The 22,397-nt window shown below is 33.6% G+C and overlaps 8 protein-coding genes and 1 non-coding gene across 9 annotated transcripts; 4 read left to right on the top strand and 5 right to left on the bottom strand.

Annotated features, from left to right (window-relative positions):
* The first annotated feature begins 943 nt into the window (after positions 1–943).
* Positions 944–1,027, top strand: RO3G_19101. The gene has a single exon. It is a non-coding gene; the product is annotated as a tRNA-Leu (tRNA).
* Positions 1,028–4,669: 3,642 nt separating this feature from the next.
* RO3G_09375 (uncharacterized protein) lies at positions 4,670–5,968 on the bottom strand (the record flags this gene model as incomplete). The annotated part of the gene is made up of 5 exons (XM_067663960.1): positions 4,670–4,755; positions 4,813–5,336; positions 5,388–5,444; positions 5,496–5,891; positions 5,940–5,968. The coding sequence occupies 5 exons, from the start codon at positions 5,966–5,968 to the stop codon at positions 4,670–4,672; spliced, it is 1,092 nt and encodes a 363-aa protein (XP_067520061.1).
* A 197-nt stretch (positions 5,969–6,165) lies between these two features.
* On the top strand, positions 6,166–6,522 carry RO3G_09374 (uncharacterized protein; the record flags this gene model as incomplete). The annotated part of the gene is made up of 2 exons (XM_067663959.1): positions 6,166–6,176; positions 6,270–6,522. The coding sequence occupies 2 exons, from the start codon at positions 6,166–6,168 to the stop codon at positions 6,520–6,522; spliced, it is 264 nt and encodes an 87-aa protein (XP_067520060.1).
* A 1,068-nt stretch (positions 6,523–7,590) lies between these two features.
* RO3G_09373 (uncharacterized protein) lies at positions 7,591–7,968 on the top strand (the record flags this gene model as incomplete). Its single annotated transcript, XM_067663958.1, has 1 exon — positions 7,591–7,968. One exon carries the CDS (start codon positions 7,591–7,593, stop codon positions 7,966–7,968), a length of 378 nt encoding a protein of 125 aa, XP_067520059.1.
* Positions 7,969–12,092: 4,124 nt separating this feature from the next.
* On the bottom strand, positions 12,093–12,232 carry RO3G_09372 (uncharacterized protein; the record flags this gene model as incomplete). Its single annotated transcript, XM_067663957.1, has 2 exons — positions 12,093–12,120; positions 12,165–12,232. The coding sequence occupies 2 exons, from the start codon at positions 12,230–12,232 to the stop codon at positions 12,093–12,095; spliced, it is 96 nt and encodes a 31-aa protein (XP_067520058.1).
* A 529-nt stretch (positions 12,233–12,761) lies between these two features.
* On the bottom strand, positions 12,762–14,108 carry RO3G_09371 (uncharacterized protein; the record flags this gene model as incomplete). The annotated part of the gene is made up of 2 exons (XM_067663956.1): positions 12,762–13,224; positions 13,273–14,108. 2 exons carry the CDS (start codon positions 14,106–14,108, stop codon positions 12,762–12,764), a joined length of 1,299 nt encoding a protein of 432 aa, XP_067520057.1.
* A 1,697-nt stretch (positions 14,109–15,805) lies between these two features.
* RO3G_09370 (uncharacterized protein) lies at positions 15,806–15,997 on the bottom strand (the record flags this gene model as incomplete). The annotated part of the gene is made up of 1 exon (XM_067663955.1): positions 15,806–15,997. One exon carries the CDS (start codon positions 15,995–15,997, stop codon positions 15,806–15,808), a length of 192 nt encoding a protein of 63 aa, XP_067520056.1.
* Positions 15,998–17,202: 1,205 nt separating this feature from the next.
* On the bottom strand, positions 17,203–17,952 carry RO3G_09369 (uncharacterized protein; the record flags this gene model as incomplete). Its single annotated transcript, XM_067663954.1, has 1 exon — positions 17,203–17,952. One exon carries the CDS (start codon positions 17,950–17,952, stop codon positions 17,203–17,205), a length of 750 nt encoding a protein of 249 aa, XP_067520055.1.
* Positions 17,953–18,555: 603 nt separating this feature from the next.
* Positions 18,556–18,795, top strand: RO3G_09368 (uncharacterized protein; the record flags this gene model as incomplete). Its single annotated transcript, XM_067663953.1, has 1 exon — positions 18,556–18,795. One exon carries the CDS (start codon positions 18,556–18,558, stop codon positions 18,793–18,795), a length of 240 nt encoding a protein of 79 aa, XP_067520054.1.
* Positions 18,796–22,397: the final 3,602 nt, after the last annotated feature.

The following is a 22,397-nucleotide window of genomic DNA, read 5'->3' as shown; positions in this document are numbered from 1 at the left end:
TGGCAAATTACACCCATGTGCAAATATAAAGTAAGTAATGAACGAGTATAAGCTTAAAAACATATATTCTTTTGTATTATTTGTCATAAAAAATAATAAAGCAATCTATTTATTTGATAAACAAAAGAGTTTTGTATGTATCTGTTGATTATAACTGCCTTGTAACAAAATGTTAACAGAGCTTCTTTATTTTTTTTTATTCTTTTAGAATATACACATATTCTTTTATTATAATGTAAAGGTATTTGCATTTCTATGAAGTGTATTTGTTGTTAGATTATTGTTTTCATTTGAACAATGAACTTTCTATTGCTATACTCTTTTTTTTTTTTTTTACTTACTTTTTTTTTTACCAAGTCTTTTTTTTTACTTAGTCTTTTTTTTTTACTTAGTCTTTTTTTTTACCTAGTCTTTTTTTTTACCAGGTCATTTTTTTCCCCAAACACGACTATTTTTTTACGTTCTGTAACACGTTTGTAATGATCTAAGCTAAAAATCACAAACCACCTTCCTAATACGTATTCTTCTAAACAAAATAATCCAAAAATGCTTTTGATTTCCGCATTTTGCCCTCAAAAATAAAAAAAGAAAACATCGGTCTTTCAACAGTAGAGGGGAACAGGCTTTCCCAAAAAAGGTCATCTGTAAAAAAAAAGATACTTCTTTAAAACGTGAATAACTTCATGAATACTTACCCTACAAAAAAAATAAAAATATTATTAGATTTCTTTATTTTTTTCGTACCTAAATCTTTTTTCAAAATTCAAAAATGACCAATACAGCGAAAGCTAAATCTTTTCTCCAAAAGCCATAAATATCTGTTAACCAAAAAATGTTCAATCTTGCGATATGCTTTATCCAATTGGAACGATTATTTGCAGTGTTTAAATATTTATCCATATTTCATAATATAGAAAATCAAAAATTGAACTTTAACAAAACTGGTATCATGACCGAGTGGTCCAAGGTGTTAGACTTAAGATCTAATCCGCGTAAGCGGGCGTGGGTTCGAACCCCACTGATATCAATACTTTTCTCGGCTTAAAGCGGAGTTTAAATATTTCAGTATTTTGCATGAATTTTTTTTTTGCTTCGTGAATCTGTTGTAAAGATGCAGACTATCATTTTTGATTCGAAGGTCTGTAACAATGGTCTCTTTTTGGACGAAGTACGAAACAACTCCGACATGGATTGTTAAAATAACTTAAGTTATTTTAACAACCATTGTCAAATAACAATAGCCGCAAAAATAAAAAAGGTCAAAAAAATAAGAAAAGCAAAAAAGAAAAAAAAAAAATTATCATATATATATCCCATCTTTTTATGAAGAAATTGTCAGTTAGTTTAAATAAATCATATATTTCTACTCAATAATTAACAAACTTTAACAAGAAAGTCCCTGTTTACTTAAACTTTTTACTCTACTGTAACACAATGTAGCAAACTTTGGCAGCATTCGACTTTTCTCTCTCCAATTAGTTTAAATCCAGGAACATACAAACAAATCCGTATGAATACAGATAAATCCAGAAAAATACAAAAAAATATAGAATATCCCTAAAATCATCAAAAACAGCATATAATCAGAAAAACCAAAAACATATAAATAACTTCAATATTTCTTATACTTTACCTACTTACTTTTGTTCTTACTTACTTTTGTTTTCACATACCTTGTTTCTACTTACTTTTTACTTACTTCATTTTACTTTTTGATTATTTCAAATAAATATCATTCAAAGTAAACCTCTCTTATTTTTCTTTTATTTTACTTAACATCAAGAACAAGAAGTCCCTTGAAGCATATACACTTCATTGTAATCCCTTTTATATTATCTTTTTATTTTACTTTACTCAAAACAGTTTGATCTACTTAACAAGATCTGGTGGTCACTTATTACAAGCGAACTTATATTCAATCTATTACTCTTTTTGGAATCAAATCCTATCTAAACCTTTGATCTTATATCAAGACTTATTCAGTACAAACCTATTTATACTACAAAAACCTTACAAAATCCAATCATCACACTACTTTAACTTTTATCAAGAAACATCGTATTGATCTTACACATAAGATCTGGTGGTCACTACTTGTCAAGCATATGTTTAAATCCTATATAAAACAACAACTTACAAGGCTATCACAACCTTAAAATCAAGCTTTACAAGCAATCTTAACTCAAATTAACTCATTAACAACAAACCAACCTTTAAAATAACAGTATCACTTGTTGAAAAAAGTTCGGGCCTGAACTAAGTTCATACTCTCAATATTTTTGATAATTCAATGAAATTGAAAAACTCAACAAAATTCACAATTCAAAGGAAAAACACAAAAACCCAAAAACAATACAAAATCAAGAAAACCAAAAACATATAAATATCAACAATTTACCAAGCATTATTATTATTATTATTATTATTATCTTACCTTATCCAAATAAACCTCCTTTGAAAACAAAATACTCTTTTATTCTATAAATAGGAAGAACCAATAATCCCTTGAATCATATACTTCATTGTAATCTCTTTTTTATTTTACCTTCTACACATTACTTTTACTTTTATTCAAATCAGTCTGATCTACTTAACAAGATCTGGTGGTCACTCTACACAAGCGAACTTATGACTCGAATTATCTACTCTATTTGGAACTTACTTTATCCAATACTTTATTCAACTACTAAAACTTTATCTCAATAACTTATATCAAGCCTACCAAAACCAGAAAGCATATCGAATCTCACAGTACATAAAAATCAAGGCATGCTTTAAATTTAAAACATGTTATAAAATTCATAAAAACAATTAATTCACTTACTTTTGACAAACTTGCTTCTGACATACTTTACTTTTGATTATTTTTAAATAAATATCAATCAAAGCAAACCTCTTTTGTTTTCTTATAATTTTACTAAACATCAAGAACAAGCCAAGTCCCTTGAATCCAAATATCTTCATTGTATCACTGTTAAAGCTCATATCAAGCTATTATTACCTTTATATCAAGGCTGACCTACTTTAAAACAAGATCTGGTGGTCACTCCTATCAAGAAAATACACAAATATAACTTTACTTTATGTTCAAAACTACTTTAAACTCTCTATAAATACACAGGGCCTAAATAGAAAACAAGCTATTACACTGTCAAGGCATTGTAGCAAAGAATCTTACAATGTTAATACCAGTGTGACAAGGAAGGTAAAAAATGAAAAAAGTCAAAAAATAAGGTCCAAAAAAAAATTATATATATAAATATCACAACCATTTAGTCAAAGAAAAAGGACAGTACAGTTCTACTCATATTTTATTCTATACATTTTATTCAATAAACAGGCAACCTTCTCATAAAAAGTTCCTGATCCCTTTATTTCTTTTATCTTTACCTTTATTTGATCTTAAATAAAAGATCTGGTGGTCACCACAGTATCTTATTTTAAAAATTTCAAGAAAAACTTCTACAAAGCACTCATCCCAAACCACAGCGCAACTAAAATAACACCAGCAAAGGCTGCGGTTTGTGGTTTTATTTACTTTTGAACCTTATTCATTTTTTGAACTTTATTTCAAAATCAAACTTACATCGAAATCAAACCTTATATCAAAATGAAACTTTATCTTCCCATTGTCTATAAAATAGACAAGTTTTTATTTCTATTTTACTTCACTTCTCTAGACTTCTTTTACATTTTTTTATCTTAAACAATTTAAGTATATTTTATCAATAAATCAAGCATCTTTGCTCTGAATCTTTTGGTATAACTCTCTTAAAACACAAACAAGACAAGTCTCTTGAAGCAAATTATCTTCATTGTAAAAATTATCAAACCTTTTATTAAAATTACTACAAACAAGTCTGCTGTACTTAACAAGATCTGGTGGTCACTCACAACAAACAAATCGAATATCAATACTTGACTCAAGTCTTATTTTTTATTCTTTGTTTTTTATCAACTTTATTCTATTTCAAAACCGTAAACTCTTACAAGCCATTAAAGGAAGAAAAATTACAGTATATTCATATTGTAAGTATAAGAATAAGAATAGCAACTCCAAGTTTTTTTTATTAAAGCTACTCAAGTAACCAACTTCACTTTTCTTCTTCTTTTTATCTCTTTCTTTTTTACATTGACGACAAGCTTGCTTAGCTACTTTTGAAATCTTTAATTCAAATAAATCTCAAGTACCTTTTTTTATTAAAATTCTTTGATCTTTACCTTATCATACTATAAAAATGCAGAATTTGATTTTTGATTCCGAAGATACATAAGGTTCAATACAAAGTCCAAGATTGAAAATTCATAAAAACTATAAAAACACTTATTTCACTTGCTTTTGATTATTTTAAAGCGACATTATTCAAAGCAAACCTCTTTTGTTTCCTTATAATTTTACTAAATGTCAAGAACAAGTCATATCAAGCTATTATTATCTTTATATCAACACTGATCTACTTTAAAACAAGATCTGTTGGTCACTTATAACAAGCGAATTTGCTTTCTCTCAATCCCTTTTATGTTCAAACTCTATCAAAAATTCATATTTCGAGGCCTACAAACAAAATCATATCGTGGATTTTACAACATCCATGCAGCTTTGTTTTTTGTCCAAGCTCGAGGAATCTTTTTAAAATGAGAAAAATAATAGTCTTTATTAAACAATTCTCTAATATCTTTCAGTGATGAGGAAGTCAGTGCTTTTCTTTCCGACAAGCTTCAAAAATTGAGGAGTACAACTCCACCAATGTTTATCTGATACAAAAAAAGTAAATGGAAAAAAGCCCTTAAAAAGTCTATTACTCAACTTACCAATACTATCTGTAGGGTCACAACTACATTTCTCAGCAGGCAACCACCCAGGTTCGCTTGGACATTGTTTAAAAGGATTATGGAAGTAACCCATATCATAAAAAAAATGGACTTCTGATTTCTTTAGCATTAATGCAGCAGCAATTGAATGTACAGGAGCATCACCCCATCTTTCATAAAAGAAACCACCTGCTTTATCAAGATAGTTGAAATAATCCAAATAGGCTTGTGATCTAAGCCAAGAAAGTGAAGCAATTTCGAAGTTACTCCAAAAATGACAAAGATTGTAAGTCTCTCCCTCATCATTGGTGATCCACTTCATTAAACTGTCAGGACTATTTGCTGGTATCACATGTTGAGGATGCTCTTTTATAAAACCCTTCACTGTTTGCCATAATGTGGGGATGGTATTTCCATATTCTGTAAGAGATATAGCAAAACCATATTTCAAATCCTTTTCTCTCATCACTCTGAAGGGATCGTAATCTATATCACAATTGAATTTGACGTGTGGCTCTACTCGCCTAAAAAAAAAGAATTATTTGAAAAGACATATATAAAATATTTTGTTTTACCAATAGTAATCAAACTGCTCCATTAAAGGATGTCTAAAAAAGAATCCACTTTGAAATCTACATTCCAGTTTTAGTTTAACATGCAATTCTTAACCTCATTTTTAATACCTGCACATGTGTCTGTATGATTCCAAACCACCATAAATAACGTCTTCAGCTGCCATTTTCTCTCTCGCAAGCCTTGCTTTTTCTTGGTCAATCCAGTCTGGATAACTCCACATTTCAGATGTCAATTGTCCATAGTATGTCTTGCCTGAAGACAAACCAGTTGTAAACTCTTTGAATCTGTCACTAAAGGGATCGTTGTTTAAGAAGACATAAGGGTAATTAAACTTATGGTTAAATCTATCCTCAAGCATCTGCATTGTATCACGGAGATCATTAAGGTCTTCATTTCTGGCCAAAATCACAAATGCTGCATTTTCTCTTTGAACATTTCCGTCTTGTGAGTGTTTATAGTCATATCGATAAGACGAATAGTTGTTGTTGTTCTTATTTAATATGCTATAGTATGTAATAAGCAAAATGCATATTGGCAACAATATTAATAACAATGTCCTTCCATATCTAGCAGGAATCATTTTTTTATATAAAAATAATCAGAAGTGAAATGAACAAACACATATACCAATTTTAAACAACTTTTAAATACAGCATTTTTTTTTGTCATTGTTCTGAAGCGATACACTATTTTCAGGAATAGATTTCGTGTGTACTTGTCGCTTTTTTGTATATATTGTATTATAAAGTTTGCAAAAAAGCGACTTTTCTTTCTGAAATGACTGTACAGTAAAGTACACCATTTCCAGAAAGTAAAGTCGTTGATTTTAAGTTTGATGTCGTGCAAAAAAAAAAAAAATCTTTGCTCAACAATGATGTCAGGTTATCCAAAATAAGGTCGGTTGTTCCCTTCAAACCGGGTAGTTATTTTGATTCAGAGGAACTAATTCAACGTAATACCCACAAGGCTCTTGCAACGATGAACATGCTGTCATCCATTGGTGTGAATCCTTCCGGTTTTTCCAAGCTTCTCTGCACTAGATTCTACGCTCACATCGTTCGGCCTCAGCTCGAGTACGGCTTAGCCATCAATCGTTTCACAGTCCATCAACTTCACGCTCTGGAGGAAGCCTAGAATAGTTGCATCAGCAAAATCTACGGTGCTCGAGGCAAAGCGTCCACTAAGGTTATGCTTCACATGTCCAAGTTGCCCCTCATGTCGGAACGAGTCAGTATATTACAAGCGCAGTTCCTCTTTCGTTCTCTATATTTACCTGAAGATGCACTGCTTCACCGCCTACTACCTTACATCCAGTGTACCAAAGGGCATCAATGGTACCTTCTCTCTCGGACGTCCCTTTGGAAAATGGCGCTATCTACTACTGACGAACCTGATACCCGCTCATTCAAGGCTGCTAAGCGACGATTTCCGCAACAGAACCTAGAGATCCGCCAACAACACCGAACCTCCAAGCAGCTTTCTCACTACCGTCGATCGATCTCCATAGATCCTATACTCTAGTTACCCATGTCCAAGTCAGAGCGTAGCCGTTGTATACGCTGGAGACTAGGCTGGCTCCCTGGTGGCAAGCCAAGACCATGTCCAAAACACCCTATGCAACAGCTCTCTAAGGATCGTGCTATCAACTGCCTTGATATGCACCGACGCTTGTTTATGCCTGAAACTGTCCAGGATCCACTGTCATTCCTTCTGAACATGCCTTCTCTACGTCCTTCGATTCCTCCAGTTCTGCTCTCACCTGGTATCAGCGATGGCCGATTATCTGTTCCATACTGCATGAATTAGATCAGCTACACCATGACAAACTGATCCCTGCCAAACACCTCTATGGTCAAAAGCTTCTTATATGGTTAAGTCAATTCCTTTAGCTTTTCTTTGATAACCCCACCCATTCCTCCCCTTTCATATTTTTTACTCTTGCTCCCAAAAGAGGTTTTTTTCTAAGCATGAACATCCTAAAGGATTGATCTGGTCCGGGCGGACGTTTATTATAATGTTTTTGCGCTCAATTGGACCTTAAATAAAAGACTATGTTTAAAGAAAAATAAGGTCGTGTTTGGATTGGATAAACCTCGTTTATTTTTACACGTCGCTTAGTAATTGCTGTATAAATTTTTGGCATTTTTTTTTATTATTTTTTCTCTCTCTTTTCAATTTCCAATTGTTTTACGGACATTTAGAATGAGTATGCAATTTTTCTATGAGGATGGACAAGGGCATGTCGTTGATGAGAATGGAGTTGAGCCTATGGACCTTGTTGTTGACGAAGAGCTATTTGCTATCGAAACAATAAGTTCTCGTACTCAATTTCTAATGAATAAACCTCCAGAAAGACCTATCCATACAATTGTTCCAGCTGTAGATGAAAAGCGTAGTGAAGATGTTGCTATGGAGTTATTCAATAAGCGACGATACACATTTTACTCTGATGACGAGAAAACTCGATTTTTTCATTTATTTTTTAGTAAGTGTTTAAGTGCTTCTGCAGCTGCAAGACAATTAGGTATTCATGTTCATACGGCTCAGCGATGGGTCAAATGTTATCACAAAGATCCTTAAAGCATTTTCGAGAAAAAGAAAATATCAGGTAGACGTCGTATTCTAGGGGAGGAACATAAGAAGTTTCTTTTGAATTACATTGATGACAATCCATCTGCTGTTGTAACTGAAGCCGCGGAAAGTTTGAAACAAAGCTTTGTAGATCTTAATGTTTCTCGTAGTACAGTTTGCAACTTTATGACTGCTCAGTGTAATCTATCCATTAAACAGGCGCAATTCCAACAGGTAGAAAGGAATAGCGAGGAAAAGTTTCAGCAACGCTACGATTGGGTCCAAAAGTGGCAGCAAAATGACCTGGATTTCACAACAAATTGTGCCTTTCTTGATGAATCAGCCTTTCACATTAATTTAAAACGAGGCATGGCTTGGTCAAAGAAAGGAGCCCCTGCAATAGTTACCGTTCCTACAACCAAGACGAATACAGCATCGATTTTATGTGCCATATCCGCCACTGGTCTGATTAATGTTAGTTTGAGAGTTTCAAAGCGTATCAAAAAGCGAAAGCTTGGGAGTGAGACGAATGCTTACAGCACAGGAACAGTCACAGGGCATTATTTGAGCTTTTTGAAGGCGACTCTTGCTGAAATGGATAAAAATCCAGAAATGAGGGGATATTATCTCGTTATGGATAACGCTCATATCCATAGTTCAACTGATATATGTAAGTATATTAATTTTCGAGGATATCGATACGTTTACGTTCCTCCATATTCTTCAGAATTAAATCCAATTTAACAATTCTGGTCGGTTGTCAAGAGTAAAGTGAAGCGAAATAAATTCCTTGAAAAGGACACGTTGATGACTAGAATTAGTGAGGCATGCGATAGCTTATATATAAGTAATTTCAAAGGGCTTGTTTTTCATTCTGCCAAATGTTTTGATAAATGTCTCAACAAAGAAAGGTTATAGTGCCTCTATGTTAATTCCAAAATACCAAGTTTTGGCAAGTACCTTTATATGATGTAGTAAAAAAAAAGCTAATATGATCCAATTCCATCAGCAACAACTCTCGCAGTTTTGGACATCAATATATGATTTTTTTTATATGTTATCATGGTGTTCCAAAGTAGTCTCCAATTGAAAACTATGCTGTACGGGATGGTTCTGATACATACAGTGGTATTATACGGGTAATATACCTGAACTTGTAGGTCATGCGTCCCAAGTGACGATTATGCTGGTGTGGTTATGTTTGATGAAAAATAACCAAGCGGTGAGAATGAGAACACGTTATGGAGCTCTCATACAGTCCTCATAAGCAACAGAATGCATGTATATGGGAGGTCTTTCATTATTATGCTGTAACATGTAGAAATATAGTGTGTATTTCTGACAGTCATTGCATCATGATTCCATACTGTACAACAAGAGTTACACTTGAGGACAGCTTGCACTTTTCGTTTTGATTCAGCTGAAATAGCATTTGTTAAGCTTTTGGTCTTATATTGATAACACGTTTGGCTAATAAAAGCCTTAGCAACATAGATAAATTCAGATTCCCTTGTGAATCCTTCAACACCTCTTAGGAAGCATGGGTAATCCAACTAGTAGAAGCAGGAGTTTTTCCTTTCATAGATCTAGAAAAATTGCCATCGTTATAAGCAGCTATTCTTTTCTTATAAGGGATGACTGGTTTGTTATCTTTTGGAGGAAGTGGGGATCCGTTTTTGCTTGTCATCACAATGTGATTTCTTTTCACTGGTAGAACTATTATTATTGTACTTTATACTATTCTCAACTAGTCTTTTCGCAATCTTATGAGCAGTTCTTTTTTTTTTTTTTTTTTTTTTTTTTTTTTTTTTTTTTTTTTTTTTTTTTTTTTTTACTATTTGACTAACCTAAAGCTATATGTTGTGGCTATAAAATACTTATCCTCTAATAAAAGTCTCTTTCTAGTTATCCTTATTATAGTAGTCAGAGATTTTTTGATAGTTTTTTTATTCTAATAGAAACGAACTTTAAGAAATCGATCGAATTTGATGCTTTGAGAGTGGGTAGTTCTCTAATAAATCTAAAATCTTGGTTGTATTGTTGATTTTTCATATGCTTTTGGGTAGCAAGATTGAAATCACACATATGATAATATTCTTTAGTAGATATCTTTCTAATCATTTCCTTTGAAGATGAAGAACCAGAATCAATTGCAGTAAAAATATCGGTGACATTGGGGCCAACGCTTCAAACAAAAGCTTCATTGTTCTTAATTTCGTCTGCAAAGCCTTTGGGAGTCAGAACATTTTGCATTTCACCCGTATTTGGAGATGTTTTTTAGGGCTTTTTGAAATTAAGTTCAACAGAGCAATCATTTGTTTGATTCAGATTCCTAAAGCAATTATCAGTTAAAAACGATAAGTAGGTTTGTGAAAAAAGTATGGTTTACTAAAACTTGCCCTTGTCATTTGATATCCAATTACTATTCTTAATGCTTATTTTAGAAAAGTTAAAAGATTTTGAGTATCATGCTGTAAGCTTATCATAAGTTGCTTTTTAGGGAATGCTTTCTTTATCACCGGTACATGACTTGACAATCTTCCAGAAAACTTGTTCATCAATTTGGACAGACGTAGGCTTCCGGTCATATAATAGAAGTAAAGAAAGCATTCTTGATGCTCTAGAATCAGTGCACTTTCTGGACTTAAATGCGTCGTCTTGAATCTCCTTTTAAGAGTCCTTAATAAACACTTTGATATTTTCCAAATCATCAGCATGTAGTTTCTCAAGCTTCTTTAAGGCTTCCAAGGGCTTGTTTGAGTTGAGTGGATACCAGAACAGCTTCCTTTAAACTTTTGTAACCTTTAGCATTCGGACTGATGATACCCTCAGTAAACTTCGGAATCCTATGAACATAATCAGGGACAGCAGCGTTTTGAGTAACATTCTCTTGAATGAATTACTTTTCATTCATTTCCTTTTGTATAACGTGAAACCATCTAAGATAGTCATACGAACTTGCATAAACATTCACTTCAGTTGGATCCTTAGAGTTGGAAGTGTCATACTCCTTCCAATATAAAAGGACACTTTTGGCATTACCCTCGTTAGCATCTTTATTCTCAACAGAAGGGCATTTAAAAGTAGGGTGACTTGGCTTCTTTTAATAGACATGACGAGCAAAAGGCTTTCTTTGTGCTACAGTTTAACTATCATCACAGAAAATATTGTGACCAAATTTAGAGAAAAGATCAAGAAACCAGAGGATAGCTATTTTTCAAAGATGCTGAAGATACTGCTACGCACCAAATTCTCTTATTGCTTTGCCATAGATGAAGCAATTATTTGATGCTCTTGACATTCGACCTCATCCGAGCTAATTTTTTTAGATAAAGTCTCGCAAAAACCTATTAAAGCAATTCTTGAATCTTTTATCAGCTTTCTTTTCTTGTCCAGTAAAAAGTGAGGTAAAATTTGTCTGCAAACATAGATCCAGTATAGACCGCTTGAATTATATGAGATGCAAATTTTTGGATTTTCAAAATCATATTAGCATCCATGCAAGTGCTGTTCAAATTTGCTTTGATAATTGAAGACGCTGTAAAATGTTGGTGTACTTCTGTCGTACTCTTGACATGATAAGAATGCTTGAATCTAGAAGATGTTGCATGATTAGTTCTACTACAAGTGTGACATTTCATTGACTTTTTAGATGATCGTTGAGCCTCTTTTTTTTTAACAATCCTTAGAGCTACTTGCTTGTCCTTCTTCTTTTGAACAGCTTTGAACAGCTTTGAACACCTTCTTTTCTTGCTCGATGAAGCCCTTATTAACAGATATAGAAAGAGGCAGTAGCATACAAGTCTTGTCATTATCATCATGTATAATTTATTGTGATATTTGTATGATTCAATATGATAATTAGCGAATATGTACAGGCCTTTGTTTTTCTTTAGATATTTGAGATGTATATGATACCTTTTTGATATGCCTGTTCCTCTTTGCCTTGACTACCTTTTACTATTGACGGAATACTTTCTTTTGCCTAATACTATTTGCATTAATGTGCGTATTCATATAGAAAAAACACAAGTTATTACAAAATATATCTCGCTTCTCATTGAAACCTTCAAGTGCATCGCTTGGTGGCATATAATTGAAAGCAGATTTAATGAAATGTTGAAGATTCATCATTAAAGTCTTCTTGAGTCGCTTGAGAGCCTGAAGCATTGATTGACAGCAATTTTCATACAAGTTTTACTTACCTCTCGGTTTTTTGGTTGATGAACCGTTTTGAACTGGTGTCTAAAATGAACTTCTTTTTGCGCTTCATTTTTATTTTGCAAGTGTTTTTGTTCATCAATAAGAAAAGTAAATAGGATACTTATTGCTGAAAAACTGATAAGGAAGAAGATGCAGAGAAAAATAAAATCACATTTGGCTCTGTTTGTTTTAATCTACCACACAAGTTTATCAAAAGAGGATCAAAGGCCGGTTCGTTAATAAAAAAAAAAAGTACATACTTGATATCATAATAAAACACTGGGACAGCACCCAATAGATATAACCTTGGAGAGAAGATGGGTCGAGAGTTGTTGCTATCGCCAAAAGCAATTTATACTTTTTCCAAAAATTGTATTTTAGACATTTAAAAAACTATTAATATCTGCTGAAAATCCATGCTTTAATAATAAAAAATACAGTGTACAATAAAGGAAGACTATGTAAAAGATAAGGAAAATATAGAAAAATTCTCCTCGTAATAATGAATATTTTGCTTGTATTTTTGCGTAAAGATAGTGTTATGCATTGACTTGCAACATAAATGGAATATAAAAAGAGAAGTGATCTTTTTTTTAGATTTAATCGACATCCATTAAATCTCGAGGACGAGAAGCCTCGGTATCACCTTCTACTTCAGTAGATGAGCCTGATGCTATACTACGAACTATATGTTGATTTCTACTTTGATGATAAAATAAGATTTCTTGTTCACGAGGAGGATGAAGAGAGGTAGTTTCATTAACTCGCGAAGAACTTCTCGTAGTATCACTTTCACTAGCACTGTTTCCTTCATCTGTATTGGTATCATTGGGTTCAATAGGAATTGTTATTACATCAGAAGTCGATGTGCCTTCTAGATGAACCACTTGGTCAGTTGGTGGAGGTGGAGGTGGAGTGGCAGCAACAACAGCAGCAGCAGTTGAGGAGGTAGCTGTTGAATTAGGATGGTGGCCACTGTGAAGTCTCTCAACACACCACCATCGATGTCCATCAGCCCATGCTTTTGATTGACAAGCTTTTGAACAGTATTTTGCTTTTCGACTACAAAATATAGTTAGCAAGAATTCTTATTTTTTCCTGCTATATTACCATCGACGACACTTTGCAAATTCACGAGGAACACGCTCCCATTTACCACATTGCATATTTGCACATTGTCTCACACCTCCTCTTCCTTCATCTTTTCTACAAGCATTTCTCATAATGACGCCAGCCCAATAGATGATATCAGCAGGATGGATACGATGTGTAAATTTTTCAACTACCGAAAATACATTCTGTTGATAATTACTGTGAAATGCTTGACGAATTTGAGGATATTTTGATAAATAGGCTAAAAGTTGTAAGGATAGCAGAATGTCTTCTTCACGATGAAGTATGGCATCTGTCGATAAATTATTTAAAAGTGGAATGCTTGATAAAGAGGCGGTATTAGGCTTTTTCTTGGGTTTCACAGTTTTCTTAAGAAACGTATGTCTCTTGGGGATCACAAACAGCATGTCTCTTTCATTGTTATCGTTTTGAAACATAAATCTGTTTTCTTCTGATTGTTGATAAGATAAAACGGGTGTTGATCTTGATGGTTCAAGTGACATTGTGGGTAAATTTAAAGCGGTTGTGAATAAATCATCCACTTCAGTTTGTTGTTTTCTCTGTTGGTCTTTATCTAGCTTGGCTTGATCAATTGCTCCAATAAAGTTTTTTAATATAGCAAGTACAATATGTACTGCTCCTGATTCTAGTACATGAGTTCGAATCGCTTCTGTTCCACGCACACCGACATTTACAACAGACTGAAAAGCCAAAGACCATTTCCACAAAGAGTGTTTATCGGTATGTTGACAAGTGGCTAATATATTCACTAGTCTTTCTAATCCACCATCTGTTGCTAATATTTCACGAATACGTGGTGAAGTAGAAGTCATGTAAGCTAAATGAGTTAGGGAGTTGACTAGAGGTAAAGTTGCAGTACAATCTAATGCTCTACGATCATATAAAGTAGATGAAATAACAATGGCTGCTCTATTCTGGGCTGTCGAGCTAAAATTAGGTTCACGCATAGCTTATAGATTAAAAAGAAGGAGAATGAAAAATAAAGAGAGAGAAAGAGAGAAAGAGAGATTCTTTGTTCTAAAAAAAGATTGGAAAGGAAAAATAATAATAATACAGTGATTTGTGTTTAAAATTCAAGATTTTGTAAACTAAAATTCTGACCAATCAAGAATTTTTTAGTGCATTCAAACTTTCTTGTGATCATTCTATTTTTTGTGAGGTGTTACAAGTTTCTTAGCCATTAAGCCAAAAAAAAAAGCATTCGTAAGAAATACTATTGTTGCCGAAACGAAGACTGAAGATGTGATATATGCTCTTTGAGCCACGCTTTATTTTACTTTAAATATAATAAAAATAAAATTTCCCTTTCTTCCTTATATCTTTCTAGCTAAGCGTATATATAATTCAAATTTTTTAGGGAGGGATTAAGATGATAATAATGTGTAATTGTAAAGTAACATGATGGGGTCAACGAAAGATGCGCTTGTGTCATGGGTGGGTATATATCATATCTTTAGTCTTCGTTTCGACACTATTGGTATTACTTATCGTTCCTAACCCAAGCACAGTTGCCTTCACTTCGACTTCTAATATGATATGCTTTTCCGCAAAAGAAAAAATTGAATTGCTTATGGTCGTACTTGACGATGATTGTGCTGAGGGCTTTTAATGTAGTTTTTCAAAAGTATTTGAGTTTAATTTCCAATTACCATGTTTCTTGACGTCTTGTACAGAGTGTCCTAGTTCCACGGCTTTTATACTTGATGCTGCTAGCAAAGAGTGAGCTTGAAAGCTATTCGTATCAATTCCTGCACCTTTCATTGCCAATTTAATCTAATTCGCTACAGTTGCTGGTTTGACCAATGTAGATTGCTTTTGAGAACTCAGATGTGTTGGAAATAAAGTACGATCTTCCAGTAAATCTTGGCGGATTGGCAGGGTACTTTTGATAAATTCAAATACTGTTTTGGCTGGGCATAGATCTTCATCCTCGTTTTGGCCAAAGATAGTTGGTTTGATTTAAACTTCCTTTGGAGTTTTTGCATGGATGCGAACATTTAATACCGAATCATCTGTCTTCAGAATGATATCCCTATATTGCAACCGACTAATATCAGACCTTGGTCTCCACATAATGGTCATACGTAGCAACAAATGGTCTTGTTTTGTAGTTATTCCAAAGATAGACTCTTCGTAAGAGACAAAGTAGTTTTCACATAATCGACCAAAATACTACCATCCCAAGTGATTAATTGTTGTTCAGATGGAATCTTCATCTCAGATTTACGTTTTGCTGCAAAAAGCTCTTTGATTGATGTTTGGCCTGCGATTGATGGTTCATTAGAGTGGATAATCGAAAGACTGAAGCATTCGAAGAATATAATGTGTTTAAGTGAGTGCTAATGAACGTGTTGTTGTGTTGTAGAAATTTTAACACGTTTCAAGGATTGTATTCCATAGGATTGCAGGAAGGCTGTTGATCTTTATACCATGAGTTTCAGTGATTCTATCCGATATCATATGCTTTCGGTGTATATTCTCTTGTTTTCTTGTTTATAAATGCAATTGTTTATTTATCTAAGCCAGCTTGTAACCGGTTGTTGTAGATAGTAGCCAAGCAGCTAGAGACCACTTCTTGTTGAGTTTCCAGATTATTGGTGGTTGTATATGTTTCATTTTGAGGATCATCGGGTACCAAAATTGTCTCGATTACATTGGGGTTACTAGCACCGTTCGTGTCAACCTCTGGTCTTGAATACATTTCAATACTTGTGGGATTAGCTTCTAAGGAAAGTAAAGGGATATTCCCCGCTACAATCAAGGTTGATTCATTGCATCTACTGCTGCTGTTGGATCTGTTGGCATTAACCAATATTTTGGGAGTTGATGATTGTGTCTTGCTGCGAAGGCGTCGATTTTGAACTTCTCCTGTTGTTGTTGTATGGTTTGGAATATTTTCTTTGGTATTGACGTCCCGTAAAGTAGTATCTTGATCCGGCTTAAATGAGCTGCTTGTGTGTTAAATGCCCCAGGAATGTGTGGTAGACTACTTCGAGCTTGCGATGGTTACATAGTTCTTGAATTTGGATGGCTAAATCCTGTAAGATTGCTGAAGTTGTACTTCCGGCTCTGGTCATACATTTTAACGCAGACTTATTGTCGATGTAGATTTTAATATTTGAATTTTCACAATTTTTTGCATAGTATTGAATCATAAAAAGAAACGACTTGAGTTCTCGAACGATTGTTGAGTACTCTTTCTCTTCTTGGTTCCAAAGTCTTGATTTGGTGATTATCTCTGACGCTATTCTCTATCCACTGTCTGATGCGTCCACATGAATAGCTATTTTCAGGTTTGCTATTAGAATCTTCTGTATTGGTAATCCATTTTTCTTTTTGATGAATATCCCCCACCATGTCAGTTCTTCGAGGCTTGTAGACGATAAACTGCATATGGTGACTCAATTCTGGTTCATCTTATGAAGGATTTTTGATAGGTCCTGTTGTAGGTAATGAATATGTAGCGATGCACCTCCCATGGCTGGTGTCATCAAAGTCATTTTTCCAAGAGTCTTGCTATCTATTGACATGATTTCTTTGGAAATTTTATTAACTATCGGGTCCTCTTGATCGGTTGCACTATCTTCATATTTGGAAGCGTGGCTCAGGGAGCATGTATCGCATTGGAAATTGAAGTGATGGCAACTGGGATTGGGCTAGGAGCGACAGGCAATACGTTTAAATAATACTTTTATTTAATGACTTAAATGAGCACGCGGTGTCTCAGGACACCATAATTACTCAAGCCAGATTAAATGAGACGTGAAAGAAGCTAAAAAATCCCTTATGGGAGCATGGGCAAAAAAAGAAAAGGACAGAGGGGGGGTAAGAAGTAACATGTGAATAAATCACTGTTTGGAAATGGACCACAAGAAAGGAAGTCATATCATAAAATAAAAGTAGAACTCAAGTCTGTTTGACTGGAAAGAGCTCATTAAGTACAACGCTAGCTATAATGCCTTTGTCAACGAAAAAGCGAGCAACAGCGCGCTGAACAGGGCCTTTGAGGCGATGGATAGCACGAATTACGCGTTGAGTGAAGACGCTCCATGCGGCACACTCCTTTTCATCTTGATCGAAGTCGTTATAGTAAGGGTTTTGAAGGTTGTTTGGATCCATAGGATCGTAATCATCATGTATGGGGATTTTAAATTTTTCTAATTGAGAGCGGACTTCAGCTTCATAGTCGTTATGGAGGAGGAGGGCAACAAGATGACGGTCGGGATAGTGAATGTCTAGGACACGATTGTTGTTGATATGCAATCGTCGAAGTAAGGAACGTATTTGGCGAATGGGAAGGCGGCGTTGTATAGGGAGATAAAGGTATTTAAACTCTTGATTGGTGGAAGGGGGACTGAAAGTGCGAGCAGCAGCCGTTTGGTTGGGAAGTGGTGGAGCGTATTTAGATTTGGAAGCTTTTTGGAGGGGAACAGATTCAAGCTCTGGAGGTGGGGGACGTTTGGTAGGTGGTTTAAGTTGCAGTGACGAAGGGGAAGCAGGTGGACGGGGAACGGTATCAGTAGGGACGCGATTAGGCACAGTGGTGGATGGTGCTTGAGCTAACCGCTCAAGAAGGGAGGCGTTTTGTTGCTGTAGTCGATTGATTTCGGCCTTGGCTGCAGCAAGTTCTGCTTGTAACTGCTTTACAGTAGGCATGTTCAGGTCTGGTGTTGTAGATACCTTTCGAAATAAGGCAAAAATCTATAGAAAGTGATGGAAAGCGGAAAGAGAGCTTTCCCGACAGGCAATACAGTGCTTTGCATTTGAAAATCCAATTTTTTGAGAATAGAAATACAATCCTTGATCTTGGTAGTCCAATATAAATTTTGGTTTACTAATACAATATTCTGTTAATGAGTGTAATTTTTATTAAAGAGAACAATTTATTTTTTTATCTCAAAAAATCAACAATAAAATAAAATATATTGTTTATAGCGAGCAGATTTCTCAATTTAAACAGCTGTGTATATAACTCTAAAAGATGGAGATATTATAAATTAAGTCTATACAAAAAGGCTTTAATGTATGATGATTTTGCTGAAAAAATTGCACTCAACATCTAATCATATGATAAATTACTAAATCGTATTGAAGTGCAGTGAGCGAGATTAGAAATGTGCATAAATCCATGCTACCTTATTCACAACTCACCACAAAAGAAAACTAATCAATAAGATTGCAATGACAAGCATGGCTAATATATCAATGGGTAGTAACAAGTTATTTTTTTTTGCATTATATAATAATAAACAAGCACCTATGGCTGTATTCAATTGTTATTGTCTTGTACAAGCAGCTGAATGGAAAGATGATGCCAGTATGATCATAAACAATAAAATCGCATCTAAAGAAGCTACTGAACTTTTTTACACATTGACTGAAGTTAGTGTTAAAGTCAAATTATTACAAATCGCTGGTGATCGTGTGGAAATTCCGCATTGCGTCGTAAAGATACCTCCAGTGCCTTCTGGTTTCTTTTATGATACTATTGAATCATAAATCTTTTTATGTTTTTTAAATCATTATGTCTTTATTTTGAAGTAGATCCATTACTAGATCACAAATGAAAAAAATGATGTAATTGATGATTTATGAATAGGATTTCGACAATAATCTTATTTTTCTTTATATCGTTTTAAAAATATAATCGGAAAAAATAGATGGGAGAATACGAATACAAAATCATAAATTTCATACAGATGTAATTCATGACGCTGCTTTGAGGTAAGTAAAAAACAGAATAAGGAATGGTATTTATAAAATTAAGAAAAAAAAGCCTAATAATAACCACTCGGGTGTAAGGAACAAATAGGTTGCTTTGGTATTAATGTCATCAAGGTATTCATCGTAATGAACCCCTTTCCTTCAATTAATTTTGTTACTATGTAATTTATTGTACTCCTCCCAAAAGCATTTGATGACCTGCAATAAATCATTGATGGTCTTCATGCTTATAAAAAAAGGGATTTCATCTAAAGAACGAGAGAGCATGACCTCTCCAACTTGCTTCATCAAATGCATTCTTTCATTTTTCAAACTGGTGAAAAAAATTGACCTTAAAGCCTACTCGTAGAACAAAATATTAGATTTTAAGAAGGAAAAGAATATTTTTTTTTATCTTCAATACTAAACGAAAAAAAAACATTTATCTATTATTAATATTGATGGTGAGCTGAGTAAAAATGGCAAGTTTAGCTAAATCTATGCACTCTCCAAAAGCGAGGGACAAGTCTACATTATTTTCCGTTCCACATATGATTGCGTCTGGTCTTAGTGAGTTGTAATTTTCTGCAGCTTTATTGGTCCGCCTTAGGATTATATTCTGCTGACTGTCAGAAAGCAGTGAAGTGAGCAGGGGATGGTGGTAAGTGTTCCAAAGTTCTGATTCTCCAAGCTTTGACTTATCTATTTCTTTTTTAGGAGGGAATTCAGCATAGAGGCAACCCCTTTGATAACTTTTCTTTCATAAATGGAGATATTCTCCTTAATCGATAGTTATAAGAGTTGAATCATTTCAATTTCCAATGATATTCAAGTTAAGTTGAATATCATAAATAACCTTTGATAGGTGCTAGTATATTGCACCCATCATGATGAAATCGATGTCAAAATAATTGTGTTCATTACATATTTTATCAATTAAGCAACCGCCAAAATACTTGATTTGTAAGTTATTACGTTGATCATGGATTAAGAGTAACATATTGAAACAGGCAAGGGCTTCCATAATATGTTCTTCAATCAAAAATGAGTTTTGCGTTTTAATCATGTTAGTCATATTCTGTCTATAACCGAAGGGCATTTTTGAAACATCTTTGTCATTGACAATCCATCTGTTCTTCGGAAACTCATCATTAAGTAATTCTTCATTTGATTTCTCAAATTCACTATTATTATTAGCAATAGTTTTAGAGTCAAACATAGTCTTGTCTCTTCAGAATAATACTGCTTCTTCCGATTTATTCCATCTTTTTAAGGCCTTCAATAGTGACCCTTTTTTCAGGTGTAATCCATTTACCAATAATTCTCTTGTATCCAATATTGCCTTTAGATTGGTTGCCATATTAAAGGATTTTCGAGGTGTAAGTTGACCCATGTTATTAAAACACCATTTGGCGACACCAGGCATGCACTTTATAGGTTTGATTTGTGTATTTTATATTCGTTTTGTTGAAATGAAAGATGAGTAAAAATCAACTATGTATTTTAAACTTTTGAATAGGATACATGGGCACAACGTGCATATTTATCTGGATATCCTCATAGGAAGCATTTATACAAGTGTTCGCAGCATTTCGTACTTGTTTATATTAATCTATACATTAGGAGTTATCAAAAGCTTTTAGAAGCCTAATTCAAGGTTGGTGTTATACTAAGCATGTATTTTTTTTGGCTATAAAGTATCCTTTGATTCATAAAGTATATCTTTCATCTTTCTTTTATTTTCTTTAAAAAAAAAATAAATCTCTCCCTAATTAAGAATTAACAACATATTTAAAAGATTCAATTTAATAACTATTACTTTATCTTTTTCAACTTGATTTACACAGACGCTAACGGATAGGCTGATGATACCAGAATTTGTAATCGTTGAATTGATAATATTTGTTTCAAGTATTACAGTAAGTTCATTGAGTATGCTTATAAGACCTTGATCTGAATAATATGTTGTACGATTAAATTGATTTGAGTATCGTCATTTTTTCTCCCTTTTAGAAACTGCGTTACCTTTGTTCTAAATAATGTGTTTATGTAAAATACAAATTCGCTATTGAAGTCGTCTTCTTTTGTAAGAGGCTGTAAGCTTCGGATATATTATGACCATAGTAGCAATTAAAGGAGTTACATCAACCATTTTGAGGTATTCATCTACGACGCGAAGTTGATATATGAAAAATGTCAACAGAAGAAAAAGTTTAGTTTAAAGAAGAAAAAACACTTGTATTTATTAATCACTCAGCCAAAGAAAAATGACCCAATCAAGTCCTTTTATATTTTACTCAGTAAACAGACCAAATTTACTTATAAAAAGTTCCTGATCTCTTATTTGACTTTCTCTTTTATATTATTGTATCAAGAAACATCGTATTGGTCTTACATTTAAGATCTTGTGGTCGTTACTTATATCAAGCTTCCGCTTAAAATCTATATTGAACAACATACAGCTTATTTGTGCACCTTCAGGAAAAAATTGACAACATCCAATAAGTGAACCATCTCATGGTTCTTTCCGACAACAATAATTTCGAGCAGAACGGTGGCTTAGCCGAGTCATCCTTCTTGACATCTAAGGCAACATCAGCTACATCCCCTAAGTAAACCATCTTTTTTAAAATTGTTGATTTTTGCTCGATTTTGAGGTAGAACTTTGACAAGACTATTAGCAGATTTATCCAAGATAAAATCAAAACTTCAATACAAATTCCTTACTTATAAATCAATATAATGCTATCATAATATTGTTTTTCCATACATTTAATAAACAAAACCATATTTTGCCCTTTTCTCTGAAGATCTTTCTTTCGGGTTCTATTTTTAAAAGTCAAGTGTGTTTAAAATACCAGCTCGTTAAAGAATGGCTACTTTTTTCATTATTAAAACTCGGATTTTGTTCTTCTTCAATTAGCTGCTCTTGTACTATTGTGACCAATGGACAGATGGTATTCATCAAGTGTTCTATAAATACAAACTGTGTGCTAAAGGATAGGACTGTGAGGGACTCTAATAAGAAAAGCTAATTCGACTTGTTTCTTATGGCCATCAAATAAATATTCAATGTCTTTGCAGTAGCCTTGAAGAATAATGTTAAGCATTGGTGAGCTTCCCTAAATCTATGGTTTGGCGGTTTGGTTTTTAATAGTAAAGAGTGCCAGAAAGGTAATTGATTTGCTTTAACACGAGCAAATATTGCATCAAATGTGATTTTTGTCAATCTTCTTTTAAAACTGCTTTATTTTGTTTGTGGGTGTCTTATTACAGTATCCATTATAGTAATAGGAAGTACAATAAATAAAATTTATTGTAAATTTAAACAATAAAGAAAGAGAAAGAGGATATATAAGTTGAATGAAAGCAATTAGTTAATGTCTTCAATATAAATT

The sequence above is a fragment of the Rhizopus delemar genome, genomic scaffold (genome assembly GCF_000149305.1).
Source record: "Rhizopus delemar RA 99-880 supercont3.7 genomic scaffold, whole genome shotgun sequence".
Lineage (NCBI taxonomy): Eukaryota > Fungi > Mucoromycota > Mucoromycetes > Mucorales > Rhizopodaceae > Rhizopus > Rhizopus delemar.
This window is presented reverse-complemented; position numbering and strand designations above follow the sequence as displayed.